This window comes from Xenopus tropicalis, chromosome 7, assembly GCF_000004195.4.
Source record: "Xenopus tropicalis strain Nigerian chromosome 7, UCB_Xtro_10.0, whole genome shotgun sequence".
Classification (NCBI taxonomy): domain Eukaryota; kingdom Metazoa; phylum Chordata; class Amphibia; order Anura; family Pipidae; genus Xenopus; species Xenopus tropicalis.
In genome coordinates this window covers 112,201,765-112,226,972 of record NC_030683.2, presented here as the reverse complement: position 1 = coordinate 112,226,972, position 25,208 = coordinate 112,201,765, and the positions used below count along the sequence as shown (strand labels likewise).

At 40.4% G+C, this 25,208-nt stretch overlaps 1 protein-coding gene across 3 annotated transcripts in view; it reads left to right on the top strand.

Annotated features, from left to right (window-relative positions):
* mybpc2 (myosin binding protein C2) overlaps positions 1-25,208 on the top strand; it is a 60,641-nt gene that overhangs the window by 27,028 nt on the left and 8,405 nt on the right. For all 3 annotated transcript variants that reach the window (XM_031905793.1, XM_031905792.1, XM_031905791.1), the window contains 22 exons: positions 465-510; positions 593-658; positions 1,062-1,258; positions 2,354-2,486; positions 3,649-3,773; positions 4,441-4,546; positions 4,781-4,947; positions 5,543-5,708; positions 7,554-7,660; positions 8,600-8,629; positions 9,420-9,559; positions 9,899-10,058; positions 10,576-10,680; positions 11,332-11,520; positions 12,550-12,684; positions 13,528-13,695; positions 14,099-14,187; positions 14,574-14,769; positions 19,055-19,194; positions 19,743-19,902; positions 21,111-21,247; positions 24,606-24,792. In XM_031905793.1, coding sequence (XP_031761653.1) covers positions 465-510; positions 593-658; positions 1,062-1,258; positions 2,354-2,486; positions 3,649-3,773; positions 4,441-4,546; positions 4,781-4,947; positions 5,543-5,708; positions 7,554-7,660; positions 8,600-8,629; positions 9,420-9,559; positions 9,899-10,058; positions 10,576-10,680; positions 11,332-11,520; positions 12,550-12,684; positions 13,528-13,695; positions 14,099-14,187; positions 14,574-14,769; positions 19,055-19,194; positions 19,743-19,902; positions 21,111-21,247; positions 24,606-24,792 — 2,949 coding nt within the window. The remainder of the gene's footprint in view (positions 1-464; positions 511-592; positions 659-1,061; positions 1,259-2,353; positions 2,487-3,648; positions 3,774-4,440; positions 4,547-4,780; positions 4,948-5,542; positions 5,709-7,553; positions 7,661-8,599; positions 8,630-9,419; positions 9,560-9,898; positions 10,059-10,575; positions 10,681-11,331; positions 11,521-12,549; positions 12,685-13,527; positions 13,696-14,098; positions 14,188-14,573; positions 14,770-19,054; positions 19,195-19,742; positions 19,903-21,110; positions 21,248-24,605; positions 24,793-25,208) is intronic.

Genomic DNA, 25,208 nt, shown 5'->3' with positions numbered 1-25,208 from the left:
CCCAGAGGCTATTATCCCCCCACTGCTACTATAGGCACCATCTCTCCCTACTATACCTGCTATCCCTCAGCCCCAGTCCCTTCCCAGAGGCTATTATCCCCCCACTGCTACTATAGGCACCATCTCTCCCTACTATACCTGCTATCCCACAGCCCCAGTCCCTTCCCAGAGGCTATTATCACCACTTTTGCTGGCCATTCTGCACTGCCTGCACAGTCAAGAGATACATTTTACTGCATTCTTGAGTCTAAAAGTAATCCTTAAACTTGAGTGTGGTATATAACACTAACATTGCTTCCTTAGTTCATATCCTCCTACATATTTGCCTTTCATGAGACTGATGTACTAGATTGTATAAATGTAAATGTAAGGCTGCTAGATTGTTCTGATTCCATGTCAAAAATAAAGGTAAAGCCAAGTGAATATTCTGAGATGGACGAATTAATTTGTACTATTCTTTACAGCGGCTGGTAAAGAGGATGGAAACCTTTTGCATTCTTTCAAACGAGTGTAAGCAATCACTTTCATTCCAACTTTAAAAACTAGTGTGTAGAGTTTTACAGAAAACAAAAATGTTTTTGCCTTATTCTAGTGGGGGAGAAGGAAAGAAAGATGAAGATGCTGGGGAGCTTGACTTCAGTGGTTTGCTTAAAAAAAGGTAATGGTTTTGGTCTTTAATGAAAAGTATACAATAATTGGATAAAACACAAACTTTGAGGTAGGAACCAATCACATTTATGCTTTCAGGTGGCCAGTAAGTTGTACATGCTAACTGGCTGATGTGTGCATACTCATGTTTTCTTTGTAACTTTTATTTTACATTTTTAAATATTTTATACATACACTTGATTAGAGGGCCCCAGTTCGCCCCAAATGTCTGGACCAATACACATCCTTAAATGGCATCATATTTCTAATATTATCCAAGGTCCCAGATAGTTGATTGCCCTACTACATCGAACTGGTCTCTCAAGAACTTTATAGTAGATCTAATTGTTTTAAAATTGCAATACTGTTGATTTTAAAATGGCAATTCTTTTTTCAAAATGTGACCCCCATAGAGTGGAAGATAAGCAGAAGGAACAGAAGAAAAAAAAGGATGATGATGACTGTGGCATTCCTCCAGATGTCTGGGAACTTCTGAAGAACGCCAAGCCAAGTGATTTTGAACGCATTGCCTTTGAACACGGCATCACTGACCTTCGAGGCATGCTTAAACGTCTCAAGAAGGTGAAAAAGGAAGTGAAAAAGAGTGAAGGTAAATGTAACAGGGAGAAAACCCTAAAGAAGATGTTTTAAGGGGTGCTTTCTCCTACATTTTACACATTACACTCATATATTTGGCTTTTCACTCTGCTGTGCATATGCACCCAGTGCAAAGAAGCAGCAAGTGCATTGCTCTTTCCAGCAAGCACCACGGAGTGATCCTCTTCTTTAATGCCCCAGGGCAGATCCATGCACGATATCATAGCCTAAAGTGTACCAGGGCAGTTTTCAATCCGGGGTATCATGTAAATGATCACAATCACTGGGGGTACCTAACATTTGGCACCCCCTAGTGATTAAACCTTTCCTTCTTCTTCAGGCTCATTTATGTCTAGTGCAGTTGGGGTCCCCACACTTTTCCTGCAGTCAGTTGCACATAAAACCACTTTCATTAATGGTACTTTCCCTTCTGTATAGCTAAGCTTTGCACCGCTCGGTCCTTCCTGCCTTCTATTCTGAACTGAGCACTACTGTGCCTATTGATGCAGGGGAACCCTGGTTCCCTTCCTTTGCACCCAGGGTCAATAGCACACTTGCATCTAAAGAGTCAGGCATATGTTACTCGTATGCAGAAATGACACCAGGCAGACCTGTGACATTGCATCTAATTTGTGACAAAATGTGAGTGCAGTTGAGGACACAATTGTGGAAGTACATATACTTTATTATTTTTTATGATATTAAATACAATACAATACAATTTTTCAAAACTGGGTGCTTTATCCAGTTTATCACTTAATACTCTATATACAATAGTACAGAAAAAGTTGATTGACCTGTAGAAAAGAAATCATACAATAAAGCCCCAAGAAGATACACTGTTTTAGACCAGGTTTGGACTAGGTTCCCCTATAAATAGAAAAATATCTATATATTCTGTATATTTACAGGGAGAGAGGTACAGAGTCATCAAGCCTTTTACCCCCCTAGTGTCAGTGAGTGATACTGGATACAGTAAAGGGTTGATGGTCCTTTATTAAATCAAGCAAAAATATAAGCATTTATTTCCCCTCTCTAGGTAAATTATGTAATACAAGCTCATTATTAGAAAGAAAAAATACAATTACTTTTTTTACCCTATCAACAGCATTTGGAAAGAAATTGGATCCTTGCTACTCAGTAGACAAAGGCAATAAAATTAAAATGCAAGTGGAAGTCACCAATCCCGATGTTCAAATCAAGTGGTTCAAGAATGGGCAAGAAATAAAACCCAGTGCTAAGTAAGTGACAGCACTTCCTTCCCGAGACTTTTGTTCTGGGTTGGAATTTCTAATGGTCAGTTTGGAAAAGTATCTTCACACAAGGGCACGGTACCAACAGTGATATTATTGCACCAGGTATGGATTATTGGCTTATACCTTTAGAAGTAGCTACAGTTGAACAGTGATCCCCAACAAGTGGCTCGTGAGCGACATGTTGCTCCCCAACCCTTTGGATGTTGCTCCCAGTGGCATAAAAACCAGGTGTACAGCCAAACAGAGTCAGAGTCAAACAAGTTGACATTTTTTTATGCTTGCATTGCTCCCCAACTCAATTACAATTAAATGTGGCTCACAGGTGAACTAGAGGAACAAGGTACTCGGTTCAAAATTAGGTTCCTCCTCACCCCCTGTCCTCCAAAGATTCATTACTGTTTAATCCCAATCCTCAATAATTAGTTAAATCTATCAACCATGCATGAAATGGACATATAGTCAGAACTTGGATCTAAACCCCAAGTATATCTGTTCTGCAGGGACAAATATAGCATTTTGCAAATGTCTGATATAAATCCTTATCAGGACCTACTGAAAGCTGCTCTATTGATCGGTGTGAGACCCCAGTAAGGGTTTGGAGCTCCCCATATTTACATACTGTGTAAATACACTCTTTTCCCCCTGTATTTACAGCCGTTGCAAATGGTTTGTTTTCAGTATTGCAATTTATTGCTCCCAGTGGCCTCAAAGCAGGTGCCAACTTTTGAATTTCTGACTTGGGGGCATAAAGACCATCTGTACTGCCAAACAGAGACTCCTATAGTCTGCCTGTCCACAATGGGCCACCAAATAGCCAATTACAGTCCTTACTGGTCACCCCTAGGAAGTTGCTTCCCAACTTTCTTATATTTAAATGTTGCTCATGAGTAAAAAAAAGGCTGGGGACCCAAGGTATAAATGAAGTGGCAACAATAGTGTCCCATTTCTAAAAGACTATGCTCATAGACGTTGCTTAAACTGCTGCCTTGGGTCAACAGAAGCAGTCTATTGAGAACCTGCCCTGACATGAGTTCCCTGAGGCAGCCGGAGCTTGGAAGTAAGGAGGACGCCTGAGCAGGGGACCACTGCTAAATGATGGTTTGCGTATAATACTACTTTTTATTGCTTTCTTATTTTTGTTTTGTAGGTTTGTATTTGAAAACATTGGCCTTAGAAGAGTCCTGACCATCAATAAATGCACTTTGGCAGATGATGCAGCATACGAGTGTATTATTGGTGATGAGAAATGCTACACTGAACTCTTTGTTAAAGGTGAACTTATTAGAATACATGTAACTGCTTTTTATTATTTACTATAGGGCGTTGGAAATGTATTGGGCTGTATTTGCTTTCCTTATGTTATGAGTGAAAAAAGATTATAAAAACAATTTAAACCATCTAACAATCCAACTTTGCAGTAACTATGCTTAAATGTTTGTACTTAGAGGTCCATGTGTTGCCTTTCACATGTTTCCTTTTTTATTGCCATTTAATACAAGCCCTACACGCATAGGCCTGCTCATTTGGCAAGGTGGCTAAGCGAGCATATCTTCTAATTTGGCTGAAGGTTTTGTTAAGGGCTAAACCAGGATGATTTAGTCATTTTGTCTTCAAGCCAATGAACAAATCACAACTGGGGCCTATGCAGACTTCTCTTGAAAGCCCAATATCTACATCTTAATGTGATCCTCAACCAAAGAGGTTTTCATACCTTTCTAATAAATATTTCATATCCATGGCCAGGCTGTTGAGCCCCTTACACAGGCCAACAAACTCACAAATTGGTCTGGGTATAAAAGCAAGGTTCCGTAAGTCAAACTCATTGCTTCTCAGTCTATGATTTTGAGTACATTTGATATTTCTTAAATACATTCCTCTTTAAAATGAACTCTACTTATGCCTTAGTCAATCATCCTTCTTTATTCCTGTGTTCATCTAGAACCACCTGTTTTAATTACCAAGCCACTGGATGACACACAAGCATTTGTCGGAGACAAAGTTGAATTAGAAGTTGAGGTTTCAGAGGAAGGGGCACAAGTAATTTGGTGAGTCTTTCCTGCTATAATCTATGAACTTTGCAAGAAAGCAGTGGTTTCCAATCAGTGGGGCTAACCTCCTCCTTGGGGGACAAAAGTGGTGGAAAGACGGGTCCAGTTTAAAAGGTTAGAACTGTCAACAATAGGGGGTGACTGCTACAGTGATATTTTGCAAAACTTTAGGCTAAGGGGGCTGCTCAGCAGATATTGAACTGAAATGTGCATTTTTCATTCTGTGCCTAGGATGAAAGATGGAACTGAGTTGACTCGTGAGGAGACCTTCAAGTACCGCTTCAAAAAGGATGGCAAAAAACACATTTTGATCATTAATGAAGCAACATTAGAGGATACTGGACGCTATCAAGTTATGACTAATGGTGGAAAGTGCGAGGCTGATCTTCAAGTTGAAGGTAATACACTGCATTCATCCCATATCATATTACTGGCACCCCTGCTCTACCATAAACAGAAAAATATACTTGGACGGAAATAATAAAGAGGCTGCAATATGAACTCAATACAGTAAGAGGCAGTTGGCACCTTAGGTGGGTACCTGCTGCCCCTTTCTGCTCCATAGTTTTAGACTAGGGACACAATTGGTGTGTCCTCTGCTGCCATTTTTACTCCGATCTGTTGCCTTCCTTCCTGTGGAAGGGTGGAGGGGATTTTGGAGTGTTATGCAGATTGTCATAAAACCAGAAAAGAAAATCAGTTGTCTTGTAAAGTCTAAAGGTGCAAATCTTCCCTTCCAGAGACAGTAAATTGTATACCAGCAGGTGCAAGTTATACCTACCATGTAATGCATGCCATTGGGATAGGCTATCTGTTTTCCAGGTAATTCACTATGCACAAGCAGGAACATTTAAAGCCCTGACTAAGCCATGCATTAATAATTTTGCCACAACAGTGCCACCTGCTGGTCAGGTTTCGACCGTGATCCAGTCGAGGAAGTTGTCACTTTATTCTCTTATCAGATATGAACTCTCATTCTGTTCTTTCTCACAGAGAAACAACTAGAGGTGCTCCAGGGCATTGCTGACCTGACAGTGAAAGCAACAGACCAAGCTGTATTTAAATGCGAGGTGTCTGATGAAAAAGTGACTGGCAAGTGGTATAAGAATGGAGTGGAGATTAAACCCAGCAAACGCATCACAATGACACACAAGGGCAGGTAAGGAAAATGCTACACCCCAAGCGGTATAATATGGACTGTTATAACAAGGGCTGATAACAGAAGAGCCTTGCACAACATGCTGCCCTCCAAATGCTGTTTCTTTAAAGGAACAGTAACACCAAAAAGTGAAAGTGTATCAATGTAATTAAAATATAATATACCGCTGCCCTGCACTGGTAAAAGTTGTGTATTTGCTTCAGAAACAGTACTATAGTTTATATCAGTAAGCTGCTGTGTAGTCACGGGGGCAGGCATTTAAACTGAAATAGGGTTAGTGGCAAAAGGTTACATTGCAGATAACAGATAAGCTCTGTAACACACCATTGTACTCTACAGAGCTGATCTTTTTCCTGCTGTGCTACCTGGGCTTTTTCTACTTTTTTTTTCTAGCTTGAATGGCTGCCCCCATGGCTACCCAGCAGCTTTGTTTATATAAACCCCAGTAATGTCCCTGAAGCCAACACACAATTACAGGAATGGGATCCGTTATCAGGAAACCCATTATCCAGAAATCTCCGAATTATGGAATGTCCGTCTTCCATAGACTCCATTTTAATCAAATAATTAAGAATTTTAAAATTGATTTCCTTTTTCTCTGTAATAATAAAACAGTACCTGTACTTGATCCCAACTAAGATATAATTACCCCTTATTGGGGGCAGAACAGTCCTTTTGGGTTTAATGGTTAAATGATTCCTTTTTCTCTGTAATAATAAAACAGTACCTGTACTTGATCCAAACTAAGATATAAATAATCCTTATTGGGGCAGAACAGCCCTATTGGGTTTATTTAATGGTTAAATGATTCCCTTTTCTCTGTAATAATAAAACAGTACCTGTACTTGATCCCAACTAAGATAGAATTACCCCTTATTGGGGGCAGAACAGCCCTATTGGGTTTATTTAATGGTTAAATGATTCCCTTTTCTCTGTAATAATAAAACAGTACCTGTACTTGATCCCAACTAAGATATAATTACCCCTTATTGGGGGCAGAACAGCCCTATTGGGTTTATTTAATGGTTAAATGATTCCCTTTTCTCTGTAATAATAAAACAGTACGTGTACTTGATCCCAACTAAGATATAATTACTCCTTATTGGGGGCAGAACAGCCCTATTGGGTTTATTTAATGGTTAAATGATTCCCTTTTCTCTGTAATAATAAAACAGTACCTGTACTTGATCCCAACTAAGATATAATTACTCCTTATTGGGGGCAGAACAGCCCTATTGGGTTTATTTCATGATTAAATGATTCCCTTTTCTCTGTAATAATAAAACAGTACCTGTACTTGATCCCAACTAAGATATAATTACCCCTTATTGGGGCAGAACAGCCCTGTTGGGTTTATTTCATGATTAAATGATTCCCTTTTCTCTGTAATAATAAAACAGTACCTGTACTTGATCCCAACTAAGATATAATTACCCCTTATTGGGGGCAGAACAGCCCTATTGGGTTTATTTCATGGTTAAATGATTCCCTTTTCTCTGTAATAATAAAACAGTACCTGTACTTGATCCCAACTAAGATATAAATAATCCTTATTGGAGGCAAAACAATCCTATTGGGTTTAATTAATGTTTTATTGTTTTTTTAGTAGACTTAAGGTAAGGAGATCCAAATTACGGAAAGACCCTTTATTACGGAATACCCTTGGTCCCGAGCATTCTGGATAAGGGGTCCTATACCTGTACTTGCTTTTATTTTTTGGTGTTATTGTTTAGTTAACACGCAGTTAAACAAGTCTTTAAAAATGCAATATGGGTAAAGATATTAGAGCTGTATAACCAGAAATAAAGCTCACAGATATTTAAGTGATTTTCCTTTTCCTTCCAGGATTCACAAATTAGTTATTGATGATGTGAGACCAGAAGATGAAGCAGATTATACATTTATCCCAGATGGATATGCCTTGACTCTCTCTGCTAAACTCAACTTCTTAGGTATTTCACCCACTTCTTTTTCTTCCAAGATGGAAAGTTGTGCTGCCATTATATATGCTCTGATCAGAAGTCATTAAGGGAAATGACTTGCCATGTGTCAGTTAAACACTTATTATTTTTAGGGTGCTTTGTCGCCAATGGGAGAGGAAAATTCCCACAGACAGAAAACTCCCAGAGTGTAATTGCCCTAAGCGGTTCTTTTTGTCAGTACAAAGAGAACCGCAGGGGCTACTTGATTGGAGAACAGCTCCACCATGTTTTTCCTGCTCCCAGGTATCCATTCCACTGCCCTGGCAGGTACATACACAGTGTACAGCTTGTTCAAATCTTACTGTATTGGATAAGCCTAAATTTCCCCAAGGAAGACCTTTGAGCAGAGAAACATGGTGGCACTAGGCCTAATGGAAAAATATACCAGGCTGGTAAGTAGTGATGAGCGAATCTGTCCTGTTTCATTTCGCCATAAAATTTGCGAAACAGCAAGAAAATTAGTGAAACGGCAAAAAATTCGCGAAACACATTTGTTGCATGATTTTTTTGTCGCTCACGTCTAATTTTTTGTCGCACGCGCTTTTTTGACGCGTGACAACAAAAATTCAACGAATTTTTCAGTGGCAAATTTCTTCGGAAGTTTCGCAAAACAATTCGCCAATGGCGAAATGCAGAAATTCGCTGTGAATCGATGCCTGGCGACAAAAATTCCCTCATCACTACTGGTAAGTTTAAAAAGCTGAGTTGAATTGGTTTTGGGTAAAAGGTCAGTGTTTTAATTACTATAGAGTGCCTTACTAACTGTCAACTCTTGCTTCCAGTCTCCTTTAATTTGCGGGTAAAAATTTCTTCTATTTTTTTGATTAACCTTCAGTACATTGTGGTTCTCTGTTATGGCACAAAATAACATTTCATTACTTTAATATCTTGCTCTCTTTTTTTTTCCAGAGATCAAAATTGTCTATGTACCAAAACAAGGTAAGAACGTCTTACTGCTCTATATCTCAGTTCTCTATTTTGATGTTGATTGGTGCCTTAGTCTCAGGAATGACCAGCCCATTGGGGTTAGCATTCTTTGACACCCGTAACATTTTGGGAAGTGGGAGTTTAACTAGAGATCAAGTCCTGGTTAGGTTAACTAAAGATGGAGTATCAGAATTTCACTATAGGTGTAACCACCTCCATGAAACTCACACCAAAGTCCAGAAAATACACACAAACACCTTCTTGTCCTTTCTCAGTTCCCCTTTGTGCTTCCAGATCTGTCAGCTACGGCTCCAAAACTGAGTATGAATGAGTGCAAATAGATGTGCCCGACAGTAAGTAAGGAGGTAGTTAGCGCTTGCACCTACAAGTCCTACTTTTGTCTCATAAAAAAGTTGCAAAGAGCAATAGCTGTGAGCTACAGGATGCATAAGGCCCTCTGCTTAATACCTGCTACAAAGAGACAACAGACCCAAAGCACAAAGCACACTTTGCACTGCTAGTGGCAGGTCTTAACTGAATTGCTCTCTAACGGGTGCACTCTTTAGCAGAAAGCCAAAAGGTACTAGGATCAGACTGGCAATCTGCAGATTCTGCCAGATAAAAAAGGAGCTGCTGTAAGATGCCATAGGCAGGCACAGGGATGGTGGGGGCTGTTTGGGCCACTGTCTACTTGAAATGCCAGGGCCTATTTGGAATTCCAGTCCAGGCCTGAAAGGTACAGCGAAGTCAAAATTACTGTCCATAATCTGATAAATGCTGTAACAATTATTCTTATCTACAGAACCCCCCAGGATCCATCTTGATTGTTCCGGTGGCCAACACGTCAACACCATTGTTGTTGTAGCTGGAAACAAGTTACGGTTTGATGTGCCAATTACTGGCGAGCCAGCACCAACTGTAGCATGGTTCAGGGGAAATGCGGTATGTAGACAATGCTGAGATTTCTCCTATCCGTGTAATCTAATCCATCAAGTTCTTATATATCCTTTAATAAAGTAGAATTACATTAGGCTTTAAAGAGCTAATTTTTACCTACAAAGTAGGCAACTGCACAACTCTGTGCTCTCCAGCTTGCTTGCCATTTTCCAGGATGGCCATAAGTTGACGACTGCTTAATGTGTTCTCGGATGCCAGTAAATGGGGTATCATGCAAACAACAAAAAAAAATTCTCTCCCCTTACTAATGAAGTTTGTGCATTACCCAAGATCCAAATAACTGTTGCCTTTCCTATGCATCTGACCTCCCTTCTTACTTGATAGGAGTTCAACGAGCTTGAGGGGCGAGTGCATGTTGAGATCAGAAACGAGATGAGCAGCTTTATTATTGAAGGTGCAGAAAGGGCAGATGAAGGAAGTTATAACATTGTGGTGACCAACCCTGTTGGAGAGGATAAGGCCACTCTGATCGTTAAAGTTGTAGGTAAGGTTAACAAATCTGTTCCATATTATTACATAGTTACATAGTTACATAGGGTTGAAAAAAGACCAGAGTCCATCAAGTTCAACCCATCCAAGTAAACCCAGCACACCCAACCCACACCTACCAATCTATACACTCACATACATAAACTATATATACAACCACTAATACTAACTGTAGATATTAGTATCACAATAGCCCTGGATATTCTGCTTGTTTAAGAACTCATCCAGGCCCCTCTTATAGGCATTAACAGAGTCTGCCATTACCACATCTCTAGGAAGGGCATTCCCCAACCTCACTGCCCTCACCGTGAAAACCCACCTACGCTGCTTCAAATGGAAGCTCTGTTCCTCTAATCTAAAGGGGGGGCAGTTTGCTGCCCAGTTTTCCAGTTTTGTTTTTTATTGATGATAACGTCTTTCTATTGATGTCTTTCTATTCCCTTCCAGTCATGATTCCATCACTCTATATGTTTCCTCCATGTGCAATTTGTTGAATTTTCTCCAAATTTTAGATGTTCCCGATCCCCCAGAAAACGTTCGTATCACAAGTGTTGGTGAGGACTGGGCTCATGTTATTTGGGATCCCCCACTATATGATGGAGGACAGGCAGTAACAGGTGAGCAATGCCTTCTATCACTTTAATACTATTGTAAGTTTAGAGTCTTGCCCTATGAAGCTAATGGATGTGTAGTATATATCTTTCCAGTGCTGAACATCATCCCCGTTGCACAAACAAGGTAATTTTTCTTTAAGTAATGGCACGTTTAAGTTGCCTGTTGTAGTCTTCAGATGTAGTTGTGGAAATTGCACTGTCCTTACTGGTAATAACTTATCCTTTGAGGGACTGACAGTACATCTTTCCACTCCACAAATAGACAATCGCATAAAGATAGATAAAACAAAACATATTTCAACATACAAAAATATAACTTTAAAATATGTTGTTTAGGGGCAGGGTCAGACTAGGCTGCCAGGGAATATCCCAGTGGGCCACCATTCTGCTGACTGTGTTCTACATCCAAGCAACACCTTGTTATACAACTTTGTTAAGCTTAATTTGCCACTTTAACATCATCAATAAACCTTTCTATTTTCAGTAGATAATTAATAGACATTAGGTTTAGTAACACCAAAAATAAAAAAAAAATAATAATAATATATGGATATTGTATGTACCATTTAATTTAATCCAATATGTTCAGTTTGAATCCAGTTCCCAGAGCTCATCTAGCAAATCCATTCCAGTTTACTTTCTTGCCCTCTGTAGGTTATCTTATTGAAAGGAAAAAGAAGGGCAGCCAGCGCTGGATGAAGATGAATTTTGAAGTCTTTACTGGCACTGAATACGAGTCAGTAAAAATGATTGAAGGGGTCTTGTATGAGATTAGAGTCTTTGCTGTCAATACCATTGGCATCTCTCAACAAGCCAATACCTCCAAACCATTCATGCCAATAGGTGAGTGGATCTAGAACTGGCAATTCAGTACACGCTATTATCTGTTCATTATTTGTGATGTGAATAGTTAATATGTTTGTCAAGGATATGTAGTTTGGTATAAGGTTTGTGTAGAAAGGTTACAGATATAAGACAATGCTGTTGTGCTAGTAACACTACTAAAGTTTTAATAACGATACAGTAAATTACAGGCTAGTGCAATGAAAAGAGTAAAGGAGTAAACATTGCCTATTGCCAGGGTCAGACTTGGCCTGTGGGTCACCAGGAAAATACCTGGTGGGCTCGCCTGCCCAGGTCCGCTCCCTGCCTGGAACTTGTTTGCTCCACCCAGCCACAAATAAATTAATAATTGGCGCTGGGAGTAAGAATTCACGATTGGGGTGTGGACCCTTGGTGGCAGCCCTGGTGGGCCCCAGACACCCCAGTCAAACACTGTCTATAGCAGATGTTTCTTATCAACCAGTTGACCTGTAACTGCTACAATTTTATAATTATCGTTACTTTATATTATTTATCTTTCTATTCAGCACCTCTACTATTCATGTATCAGTCACTCTCTCAATCCACTCCCTGGTTACTAAATTAAACCCTATCAACCATATAACTAATAAAATTCCTGTTATAATTGATAGACAACAATTTTATTGTAAGGATATATTGATAACATACTGTTTTGTGTCGTCAATATATCCTTAGTTTGATCTTGCCTTAAGAACCAAAATGTGCAGTATTGAATATACCCGCAAGGTAATAAGAATATATTTACTGCACCAGCAGTCATCTGAGCTATGTCTAAATCATATATCTGAAACCTAATCCTAAACTCTATATGAATAAAATGAGAAAACAATTAGCCAGAAGTAGAGGAAAAGCAAGAATAGAATATATTGTAGGTGCGGAAGCCCATATAGTGCAATGTTTAAACTGTAAATATGGTGTCTTTATCTTCAAATATGATTATTTGTTTTAGTGGATAGGCAACAATGTTATCATAAGGATATATTGATGACATGCGGTTTTGTGTCTTAGCTCCTACAAGTGAACCTCTACATATGACGGTTGAGGATGTGACAGATACCACCTGCACTCTGAAATGGAGGCCACCCGATCGTATTGGCGCTGGAGGAATTGATGGCTATCTGATTGAGTACTGCAGAGAGGGCTGTAAGTACAATGGACTTTTACATTTAAATGTTACGTTTAACCCCCTTCTTTTACAAGAATTAACATACCCTCTGCCTAGGAGTTCCATGGATATGGAACAGCTCATTGACTTTGAATATCCTTACATTTTACAGTAGGGAAAATGTTTTAGGTTGTATAATACAGTATATGCTTAAATAGAGATAATTATTCCTTCATTTGACGTCTTTATTTCCTTTTTGTAAACCAGTCGTGTTTCATCAGATCTACTATGATGTGGCTCTGCTCAGAAAATATAGTTGGTGGACATTTCTCTGATTAGGTCGAAGCTGGGCAACATCCCAATACTTTTTTCTGCTCACTAACTTAAATTTCTGCCAACTGTGGCCATTTTGTGGCATGATACTGGTTTAGTACAATCAGTAACTTTCTTGATGATGCAAAGAAACAAGCAGGGTCGAACTGGGGGGTGAAGGGCCCACCGGGACTTCCACCCCAGGGGCCCTGCAGGTGCCCCCGCCGGCCATGTCCCCTAATTCCCCCCTGCCCCCCCTTGCAGGGGCCCCCCTGACCCCCCTCGCAGGGCCCCTCACCAGTCGTCCTCCCCGGAACGCACGTAATTTAACGCGTCGGTGCAGGAGCGGTCGGACAGGGGAACCGCAGATAAGGGTCGAGTCTGGGCCGCAAGGGCCCACTAGAGCTGGGGCCCAAGGGCCCACTAGAGCTGGGGCCCACCAAGATTTTTCCCGGTGTCCCGGCCCAGTCCGACCTTGGAAACAAGTCTTGCGACAAGGACCTATTTAATAGATTTCTTGAAAGTCAAACATGCCTGATATTGTATTCTTTGGGGTTGGATTTTTTCAGCTGATGAATGGATTCCGTCCAATAAAGAGCCTGTAGAAAGATGTGGCTTCACTGTGAAAGATCTCCCTACTGGAGAAAAAGTCTCATTCCGAGTGCGTGCTGTGAATATCGCTGGACTTAGTGAGCCGGCCGTCTTGGCCCAACCAGTTACAATACGGGAAATTGTGCGTAAGTCCCCTGTCTTTTTTTCCGCACCTTTTCCAAGTGCTAAAAGGTGCAGTGCTTTAAAAAAAAAAAAATATCATAACACATAATATTATGTTGACAAAAAGTGTGCTTACATCACTTGAGTTCAACATAGTTTTGAGCCCTAACTTGGTTTAGTGATGGACGTCAACACCTACTGAAATTAATCAAGTCCATACCAAACAGACTCCATCCACTTATAAATCATAAGTGGGTGATACACATGACTATTATGATATATATATAAAATATCCCTCAATAAGAAAAAAAACACATCTGTAAACAAATAATCTTTTTTAAAATGATGCATGTTTGACCCACCTGGGCCAAGGCTGCTGCACCCATACAACGTTACAGTATAACAAGTCTTGTTTTCCCTTTACAGAGCAACCCAAGATTCGCTTACCCCGCCATCTCAGACAGACGTTCATTAAAAAAGTAGGGGAACAAGTCAACCTAGTTATTCCCTTCCAGGTGAGAGACCAAGTGGCTATGTGCAAAGATGCAGGGGGGAATGTTGATGTGTACAACGCTCAGTCCGAAAGGACGAACCAATTTAAATTTAATAGGAAATTATATTCCCAGCTCAGTACTGGCAAGAGTGATTACTGATCACTGTTGCATTAGAGCTAACTGTTCATTTTGAATATCTGATGGGCTTCTGGCTTGCAATAGTAAAGGTGCAGGTTTATTAGCCAACCTGGAGCAGAATGGGCTGTGCTGGCCAGTTGATGAGATGTCCTCAAAAAATAAACAATCTTTATTGGAACAACCAATATCTTTATTGGAACTTGAGATCTATAATAGAATGACTGGAGATTTTATTTGTATTGTTTATATTTCCCTATCAATACTTCCAGGGAAAACCAAGGCCAGTGGTGACATGGGCAAAAGAGGACAAGCCTTTGGACCCTAAACAAGTCAGTATCAGAACCTCAGAAGTGGACTCCATTCTTTTCATCAGATCTGCAGAAAGGGCTCACTCAGGAAAATATGTACTCTCTGTGAAGATTGAAAACATGGAAGATTCCGCATCAATAAACATTCGCATTGTGGGTGAGTTGTGAGTTACACAAGAATATTTTAACTTGAGAACTTTGCAGATGTCCCACAACTCAAGACTTTGCCTATGCATAGGCAGCCATCGATAGCTTCTGGTTAGCAGGTTCATTCATAATTATCTTGAGAAATCAGGAAACTGTGGTTACTGAATGGTTAGGAAAAAATAAGTTAACTTTATAATGCAGAGATAATCTTGCTGGAAGCAAAGCTAATGTCACTCATTGTGAAGCCTAGCTAACTATGGCCTGACATGATCATTCAGCCTGACTGTCATGTCCGGTATCCCAAAACCCAGAACAGATGCCAAGGTTCCAGTCATGGCTCACGTTTCTGCCTATAACAGTCACCTTTCACGTCGGGAGGAGCCCTTCTCTACTCAGATGCCACCAAGTGAGAGAAGCAAGGCAAAGGGAAGGGAATTGGTATGTGTGTCAGGAGGAAAAGGGCAAGAGTAAGCGTAGCTGTAGATCAGACCTGGTACAAAACCAGAGAGACAGCGCAGTACAGGATCAGGAACTAGGAGCGTAGTCAGGTAAACAGGCCAGGGTTAAAACCAAACAGTCAGCGAAGCACAGAGTCAGGATCCGGAAGAGTCAATAACAGGCAAAGGTCTGATCAGGCAGTGATACAGTGGTGGTCAAGGACAGGCAAGGGTCAAGGAACAGAGAATCAGACTATAAACACACCCAGGAACTATCTAGAATAGAAATCATTGAAAACGATTTTTAAACAAGTCCAGTTGCTTTAGATTTGTTTATACTAGATATACCATGACCTGGATGAATGAAAATCTTTATAGTCATATCTAGAATAGACCTATGTTGGGGAATGGACAAATGGTCATGGTGCCTTAAAATATTTGAATTTCGTGCCAGCACAATGACGCAAGGCAAATAAAAAGATGTGCGCATCAGACACAGGAGAATGTGCTTGATGGCGCAACACAGGAGAAGGAAGCTGCGGGCATGCACCCCACTAGACCACCAGCTATCATTACACGGGCTTGGCATGCCTAGACCAGCGATCCCCAACCAGTGCCTCAGGAGCAACATGTTGCTTCATGTGCACAGAATAGCTAAAACCTCACTCACTGGCTTCATTTGGACTCTTCTGGATCCTACACGGTTCTAGGTTTTGGATATAACTGCACCCACAAAACTGAGAAGGGTCACAAAGACTGGACATAGCTCCAACTTGTCCTTTTATACCATGAGTGGGTGTTCAGCCCCCATACCACATGGGATTCTAACCCATCTATAGGATCAAAGCTGATGAGTCTGCCCTTTACCATTCCACAAGAAACCCCTAGTGCTCTACTCAATAGGGATGGACTCATCAGGGAGAATTTAAATGATCACCCTGGACTGTGGTACTGGCAGCCATGTGATTGCTGAATTTTGACCAAATGTAATGTTTCCTAGCTACAGATTAGTATCAGTAACACAAAATCTCTTGCAAAAGACCTTAGTTCGATTCTTTGTGGCAACTCCTTGTTATTCTAGGTAAGTCAATCATGGCTGAAAATTGCTATAAAAAAATATGAATTCTTAAAATTAGCAATAAGGATCCCTCCAACCAGTGTGAGAAAACAGAAAATGATTTATAACTTCTATTCTAAATAACTACAATAAGAGTTATATATGTATTTTTCTCTTGTAAGTAGATCCGGCTTGGGAATCACATTATCTTATCAGTTTATCCGGGAAAACGATTGCTCTTATTCCCTCTTGCCAAAGAGATATTGTTTGAATTTTCTATTTTTTGGAAAGACATTAAAGCGCTAGTTTATTTGAGGAGTTTCAGCCTACACCCAGACCTTTTTCCTGAATCCTGAACTTATAGCTTAGCTTGGCCATAAAACAGAAAAAAAAACAGTATTACCAGTTCTCAGCCAATATTGTACGTAATATCCCTTTTGATCAGTGGGAAGGAAATCGTTATCATACATTTAATTAGACTCTTTCAGCAGCTGCTGTCAATATGGGGTTTTTATAGCAGGGGTGGATGTGGGCTCTATGTTCTGCTTCTAAATCATTTTCATTCCCATTTAAGGACATTCCTTGCCAGCACTAAATTATCTTGATAAAAGAGTGAACTGAAGTTTCAACACATTCAGTGACTGGAAATATTTTCCCCTGAACAAAAGTGACTATTTCCATGCAGGGTCGTGTTTAACATTCTTTGGAGACAAAACTATTTTCGGTGATCAAACAAACGAGGCCTCTGCTCTATCAAATAATCTTAATGGCAGTTAGCAAATTAAAAATAAGAAGATATTGTTCAGAGTCAATATTATACAGGTACAGGACCCATTATCCAGAATGCTCGGGACCAAGGGCATTCCAGATAAGGGGTCTTTCCGTAATTAGGATCCCCATACCTTAAGTCTACTAAAAAAATCAATAAAACATTATTTAAACCCAATAGGACTGTTCTGCCCCCAATAAGGGGTAATTATATCTTAGTTGGGATCAAGTACAGGTACTGTTTTATTATTACAGAGAAAAGGGAATCATTTAACCATGAAATAAACCCAATAGGGCTGTTCTGCCCCCAATAAGGGGTAATTATATCTTAGTTGGGATCAAGTACAGGTACTGTTTTATTATTACAGAGAAAAGGGAATCATTTAACCATTAAATAAACCCAATAGGGCTGTTCTGCCCCCAATAAGGGGTAATTATATCTTAGTTGGGATCAAGTACAGGTACTGTTTTATTATTACAGAGAAAAGGGAATCATTTAACCATTAAATAAACCCAATAGGGCTGTTCTGCCCCCAATAAGGGGTAATTATATCTTAGTTGGGATCAAGTACAGGTACTGTTTTATTATTACAGAGAAAAGGGAATCGTTTAACCATTAAATAAACCCAATAGGACTGTTCTGCCCCCAATAAGGGGTAATTATATCTTAGTTGGGATCAAGTACAAGGTACTGTTTTATTATTACAGAGAAAAAGGAATCATTTAACCATTAAATAAACCCAATAGGGCTGTTCTGCCCCCAATAAGGGGTAATTATATCTTAGTTGGGATCAAGTACAGGTACTGTTTTATTATTACAGAGAAAAGGGAATCATTTAACCATGAAATAAACCCAATAGGGCTGTTCTGCCCCCAATAAGGGGTAATTATATCTTAGTTGGGATCAAGTACAAGGTACTGTTTTATTATTACAGAGAAAAAGGAATCATTTAACCATTAAATAAACCCAATAGGGCTGTTCTGCCCCCAATAAGGGGTAATTATATCTTAGTTGGGATCAAGTACAGGTACTGTTTTATTATTACAGAGAAAAGGGAATCATTTAACCATTAAATAAACCCAATAGGGCTGTTCTGCCCCAATAAGGGGTAATTATATCTTAGTTGGGATCAAGTACAGGTACTGTTTTATTATTACAGAGAAAAGGGAATCATTTAACCATGAAATAAACCCAATAGGGCTGTTCTGCCCCCAATAAGGGGTAATTATACTACAGAGAAAAAACAAATCAGTTTTCAAATTCTGAATTATTTGATTAAAATGGAGTCTATGGGAGACAGGCTTTCCGTAATTTGGAGCTTTCTGGATAACCGGTTTCCGGATAAGGGATCCCATACCTGTACTTTGGTTTAACACTACCACCAATATTTCTGCAGGTAAAATTACCCCTCCAAATGGTACTATACATTTAAAGGGATTCTTTCACAGGAAAAACTTTTTTTTTACAAATTGTATCAGTTAATAGTGCTCCCATTAAATTTTAAAGATATATTCTTAGTTTTCCAAGTGCCCTTAGTCATGCAACTTGTGCTCTGATAAACTTCAGTTACTCTTCACTGCTGTGCTGCAAGTTGCCTACACACCAATATTACAACTAAAAAAATAAATTTATTGGTTTAAGAATAACATTTTAAATGGTAGAGTGAGTTAATTGCAATGTACAGGGTATAATTTAGTAATAAAAAAACCACACCATAAAAATTATGACAGAATCCCATTAATAAGCTTTACTAAAGGGCCAATATATTCTACACCACTATAGTATTTATTCTCCATTATTATTTACTTTAGTTTTGTACCTTATTCCTATGAACCTATGAATGGTTCCTATCATCCTTCATTTCACTGTCACTGACACCACTGCAGACAATAAAGAGTATACCGTATATACTCGAGTATAAGCCAAGGGTGCCTTTTTCAGCACATTATTGGTGCTCGGTTTATACTCGGGTATATACGGTATGTTATATTTAAGGATTTATGGTAAAGAATATCACGGTTATGTTTCACAGAAAAACCAGGTCCGGCTCAGGTAGTTACAGTCAAGGAAGTCTGGGGCTTCAATACCTTGCTGGAATGGCAACCTCCCAAAGATAATGGAAACTCAGAAATCACAGGCTACACCATACAGAAAGCAGACAAGAAGACAATGGTGAGATTTTCGTTTTCTTCAAAAGTCACATGTAGAAAATGGTCACCTGATCCTATAATAAATATGTCCTTTCGTAGTCGATTTAATGAACAAATATTATACTTACGCAACTTTTTCGGATTATTGTACAAATGACAGCGTCAAAAAACCCAAAAACCTCTAAAACCAAAGCAAAGAAATATTCCAGTTGTAAAAAGGACATCTGCCATTGACTTGCTATGTGATCTTGGAAGGTTTTAGATGGCGCATTTCTGTATTTGGATTTGTCGCGGTTTTGTCACATAATAAATTGCCAAAAACTCTTGGCGATAAAAAAAAATTAATTGTGAAAAAAATAATTGAGAGTTAGTAAATGTCCCCTGTTATATTATATTGTGCACAGAATATCATTTTCCCAACAGACAGGAAAGTGTTGATAAGTGGGGAAAATATAAAATCCTTAGGAATCTCCCATTTAGTATTTTTTAAGTCTGCCCCTTAATTCTATGGTAAAAAGCTTATCTATTCTGTAATCCTTAATCCTTTTGTCTCGCTGAATGTTTTTTCAGGAATGGTTCACTGTCTATGAGCACAACCGCCAGACCCGCTGCACTATCTCTGACCTCATCATGGGGAACGAATACTACTTTAGGGTGTACAGTGAGAATATCTGTGGCCTAAGTGAGACCCCCGGTGTCTCCAAGAACACAGCATATATTCAGAAAACAGGTAGGGGTGTGCTGCATGGTTCATTCCTCATCCTTTATACATCTCTTTGTTTATATGGCTTGTACCTGGCTATCCAAGAACTTAGTTCCAGTAAAAAAGCAAGAGGTTCTTCAGTTGTGTTATGGGGAAGCACGGAGGATGGGCTAGACAGATAAACAATCTAATCATTACTAATACTGACATGTTCCTATGGATTTTCATAGGAATGTGTCAGTATCGTTTTGAAGCTACTACTATAGGCACCATTTCTCCTTATTATAACTACTATCCCACATCCACAATTCCTTCCCAGAGGCTATTATCCCACTGCCACTATAGGCACCATCTCTCCCTACTATACCTGCTATCCCACAGCCCCAGTCCCTTCCCAGAGGCTATTATCCCCCCACTGCTACTATAGGCACCATCTCTCCCTACTATACCTGCTATCCCACAGCCACAGTCCCTTCCCAGAGGCTATTATCCCCCCACTGCTACTATAGGCACCATCTCTCCCTACTATACCTGCTATCCCACAGCCCCAGTCCCTTCCCAGAGGCTATTATCCCCCCACTGCTACTATAGGCACCATCTCTCCCTACTATACCTGCTATCCCACAGCCACAGTCCCTTCCCAGAGGCTATTATCCCCCCACTGCTACTATAGGTACCATCTCTCCCTACTATACCTGCTATCCCACAGCCACAGTCCCTTCCCAGAGGCTATTATCCCCCCACTGCTACTATAGGTACCATCTCTCCCTACTATACCTGCTATCCCACAGCCACAATCCCTTCCCAGAGGCTATTATCCCCCCACTGCTACTATAGGTACCATCTCTCCCTACTATACCTGCTATCCCACAGCCACAGTCCCTTCCCAGAGGCTATTATCCCACTGCTACTATAGGCACCATCTCTCCCTACTATACCTGCTATCCCACAGCCACAGTCCCTTCCCAGAGGCTATTATCCCACTGCTACTACAGGCACCATCTCTCCCTACTATACCTGCTATCCCACAGCCACAGTCCCTTCCCAGAGGCTGTTATGCCCAATGTGCTACAGGTATCATCTGCCCCTATATTATGCCCCATCATATATTTTAAGTCTTTACGCCTTTTCAGTCACCCTTTATCTCCTTTTTCCTTACTCACTTGCCTCCCCTGTTCTATGGGACAGGAAACCTCAATGGAAACAAACCATTTTTGTTCCTTTTTAATTCACAGGACTTGTCTACAAACCTGTGGACTACAAAGAACATGACTACAGCTTTGCTCCTAAGTTCCTCACCCCTCTGATAGACCGCACTGTTGTGGCCGGGTACAGTACAGCCTTGAATTGTGCTGTAAGGGGTCATCCAAAGGTAGGCAGCTGTTTCTCGTAAGCCATTACACTGTTTAGCAGCAGAGTTTACACAAGGGATAACAGTTTCTCAGATGAAGAACATGCAGCGCTAGAACTTTCTGAAGCATCAGATATAAAATGTATTACTTGGTACTGATGTGACATGGCTCTGTGGTGGTTATTGTTTCAATTTTAACCTTATTTCTGTCTGCTCTTTTAGTGCGAAAGCATCTACAGATTCACTAGAGCTCACTAGTATCTGATCTTAGTCACCCTGGACCCGCTGCAAGTCAGACTGACCAGCCCGTAGGCATAACGCATACATGCGGGGTCAAATTTCACTTACTAAAATGTTCAGTTGAGTAAGGAGACTCGATAAGAAACGAGAGGGAATGGTAGACTCTGCAAGTTCCGCTGCTGTAGATGATCCATACATGATACAATGGGATCATGGTTAGACTGACCTGCCAGGATACCAGTCAATCTCCCGGTGGGCCCAGGCAGGCCCTTCTGTAATTCTGATATTTCTCCTCAATTCTTTATTACATACATTACAGAGCCATAGCACTTAACATGTTGGACCTTAGTGCATGACAGACGGCATCACGGAGTGTTTTGAAGCTGCCTCCTAATAAGCCCATACATATAGTAACAGCTGAGCAACAAAGCTGAAATCTGACCACTGCCCATCCATATTGCTTTTTTCACCAGCTTCATATGTAAGTAACCCACACATGGAAAGTTGTTGTAGTTTAGTCAGAAAATGAAAGTCCAGTGATGTTACTTTGCCATAGTGAGTGGGCATAGAAGAGATTTCTGATTTTTCTCCAGTCAGTTCTAAGCAGAGCAGCATCACCGACCAAAGGTGGCCATACCTTCAGAAAGGACTACCCAACTGAATCTGGCCAAGATTTGGCCAGATCTCGATCGGGAAGTATGATTTTCCGTGGATTCGGGACCTTATTAGTTTGCTGATGCTGTCCTTATGCCCCTATACCCACTGTTTTAATTTCGGCCAAACAATCACATTATCCTAATATCACCCACCTAAGGCAGGCATATTGGGAAAAGATCCATATGGCCACCTTTAGGGTGAAGAAACACAGAGTTACTAGTAGCAGCTATTTGTCACGGCTACTAAACACCAGAAAATACCTTGCCATAGACAGTACTGAGAATTGCCTCTGCAAAATTTCATGGAAGTTTCACGAAACAATTCACCAATGGCAAAATTTGGAAATTCGCTGTGAATCCATGCCTGGCGAAAAATTTGCCCATCACTATCAGTAAATGATCAGCATTGTCTATTTTTGTAGCCATGACAAGTTGCTACTAGTAGCTCCGTGTATGTTTACCCTTACTCAGCTTTCTTCTGACTGTAGCCTATTGGCCAAAATAAGCAGCGGACTGTTGTTTCAAATTCATTATATTAGAATGTAAAAGCTGCTATTATCCTGAAAATAAATATTGCAAATTGCAAAAGTGCTTAGAAGAGAGCTCTGAGCCATTCTGCATTCATTTGTTTTGCTGGTTTATATTTGCTTTAAATTGATTTTTGCAAAGATAGGAGCCTGCTTGACTCAGACCAGAAATCATTGCATTCCAAGGCAAACACAAACAGCCATGTTGGACAGGTTATTGAACCCGGGCCACGCATACCAAGCAATAAACGTATAGCAATAATTATTATAAAGCGCCAATATTTCCTGCAATGTAGTGACCATCTGCATAGGGGTATTAGAGCTCTTTGTGCATAGGGGTATTAGAGCTCCTTGTGCATAGGGGTATTAGAGCTCCTTGTGCATAGGGGTATTAGAGCTCCTTGTGCATAGGGGTATTAGAGCTCTTTGTGCATAGGGGTATTAGAGCTCCTTGTGCATAGGGGTATTAGAGCTCTTTGTGCATAGGGGTATTAGAGCTCTTTGTGCATAGGGGTATTAGAGCTCCTTGTGCATAGGGGTATTAGAGCTCCTTGTGCATAGGGGTATTAGAGCTCCTTGTGCATAGGGGTATTAGAGCTCTTTGTGCATAGGGGTATTAGAGCTCTTTGTGCATAGGGGTATTAGAGCTCCTTGTGCATAGGGGTATTAGAGCTCCTTGTGCATAGGGGTATTAGAGCTCCTTGTGCATAGGGGTATTAGAGCTCCTTGTGCATAGTGGTATTAGAGCTCCTTGTGCATAGGGGTATTAGAGCTCCTTGTGCATAGGGGTATTAGAGCTCCTTGTGCATAGGGGTATTAGAGCTCTTTGTGCATAGGGGTATTAGAGCTCCTTGTGCATAGGGGTATTAGAGCTCTTTGTGCATAGGGGTATTAGAGCTCCTTGTGCATAGGGGTATTAGAGCTCCTTGTGCATAGTGGTATTAGAGCTCCTTGTGCATAGGGGTATTAGAGCTCCTTGTGCATAGGGGTATTAGAGCTCCTTGTGCATAGGGGTATTAGAGCTCCTTGTGCATAGGGGTATTAGAGCTCCTTGTGCATAGGGGTATTAGAGCTCTTTGTGCATAGGGGTATTAGAGCTCCTTGTGCATAGGGGTATTAGAGCTCTTTGTGCATAGGGGTATTAGAGCTCCTTGTGCATAGGGGTATTAGAGCTCCTTGTGCATAGGGGTATTAGAGCTCCTTGTGCATAGGGGTATTAGAGCTCCTTGTGCATAGGGGTATTAGAGCTCCTTGTGCATAGGGGTATTAGAGCTCTTTGTGCATAGGGGTATTAGAGCTCTTTGTGCATAGGGGTATTAGAGCTCTGAGTGAGTTCCTACATTCAGTCAGAGGAAGGAAGCAGATGACCTTGCCAAACGCTTTCACATTTTGCTTTTACTGCAATAGGGATCAGATAACATTGAATTTGATTTAAGGATTACTTACGGGTGTGTTAAGTTAAATAAGGAATTACAAGCAAACTAAGAATTTATAAAGGATTCCAGAGTTATAAAAATATAATATTTGACATTCTGGAACTCAAGTAGAGCATACAATGGCGCTGTGCTAGGGAAACGGGGAACCGGGGAATCTGAACATCTAGCACATTGCTTTCTTTGTGGAGGGATCACTGGGGGATACAGAAACACAAGGAAGGACATACATACAAATTGTGTTGAGCCTTAATCAAATATGAAGGCAGCCCAGTCATGGATGGTTCAGCTTTATAACTTGTAATAGATCTGCCCAGCTGGAGAGTTGTTGGATAAATGTGGATTCTTCAAGATTAAACTAGTCCAAGTTCTCAATAGACTCTGCATTTCTAATAATAATAATAATAATAATCAGGCTCCCTGAGGGCAAGTGGTCACTACATGGGGAAAGTTAGTATAGAGAGTCATGGCAATGAGGTGCTTTCATGGTGCTTATGGGTCTTGTTCCTCATTCCTCTTGCAGCCTAAAGTTATCTGGATGAAAAATAAAGTAGAAATTAGAGATGATCCCAAATTCCTCATGAAACATAACCAAGGAGTCCTTACCCTGAATATCCGGAAGCCAAGCCCCTTTGATGGTGGAACCTACACCTGCAAGGCCGTCAATGAATTGGGAGAAGCCGAGGTGGTCTGCAAGCTGGAAGTCAGAGGTAAAGCCATCCCTCTGTATTTATCCACAGCCTTATAGATTTGGTCAGAATACATTCTACCTCTTGTTTTAATTTACAAAAATATCTATATTTTTCTATGGATGGGTATGGGATCTATTACCCAGAATGTTTGGGACCTGGGGTTTTCCAGATAAAGGATCTTTCTGTAATTTGGATCTCCATAACTTAAGTCATTTAAACATGAAATAACCCAATAAAATTGTTTTGCCACAAATATGGATTTATGCAGAAAATGGAGTCTATGGAAGATGGCCTTCCAGTAAGTCAGAGATTTCTGGATAATAGGTTTTCTGGATAAGAGATGCCATACCTGTACAAAAAGTGCAGAGCCACTGAGGGAGGAGGAGAATAATTAAATCAGTTTACCATTCTTAAGGTCCCCATACACCTTAAGA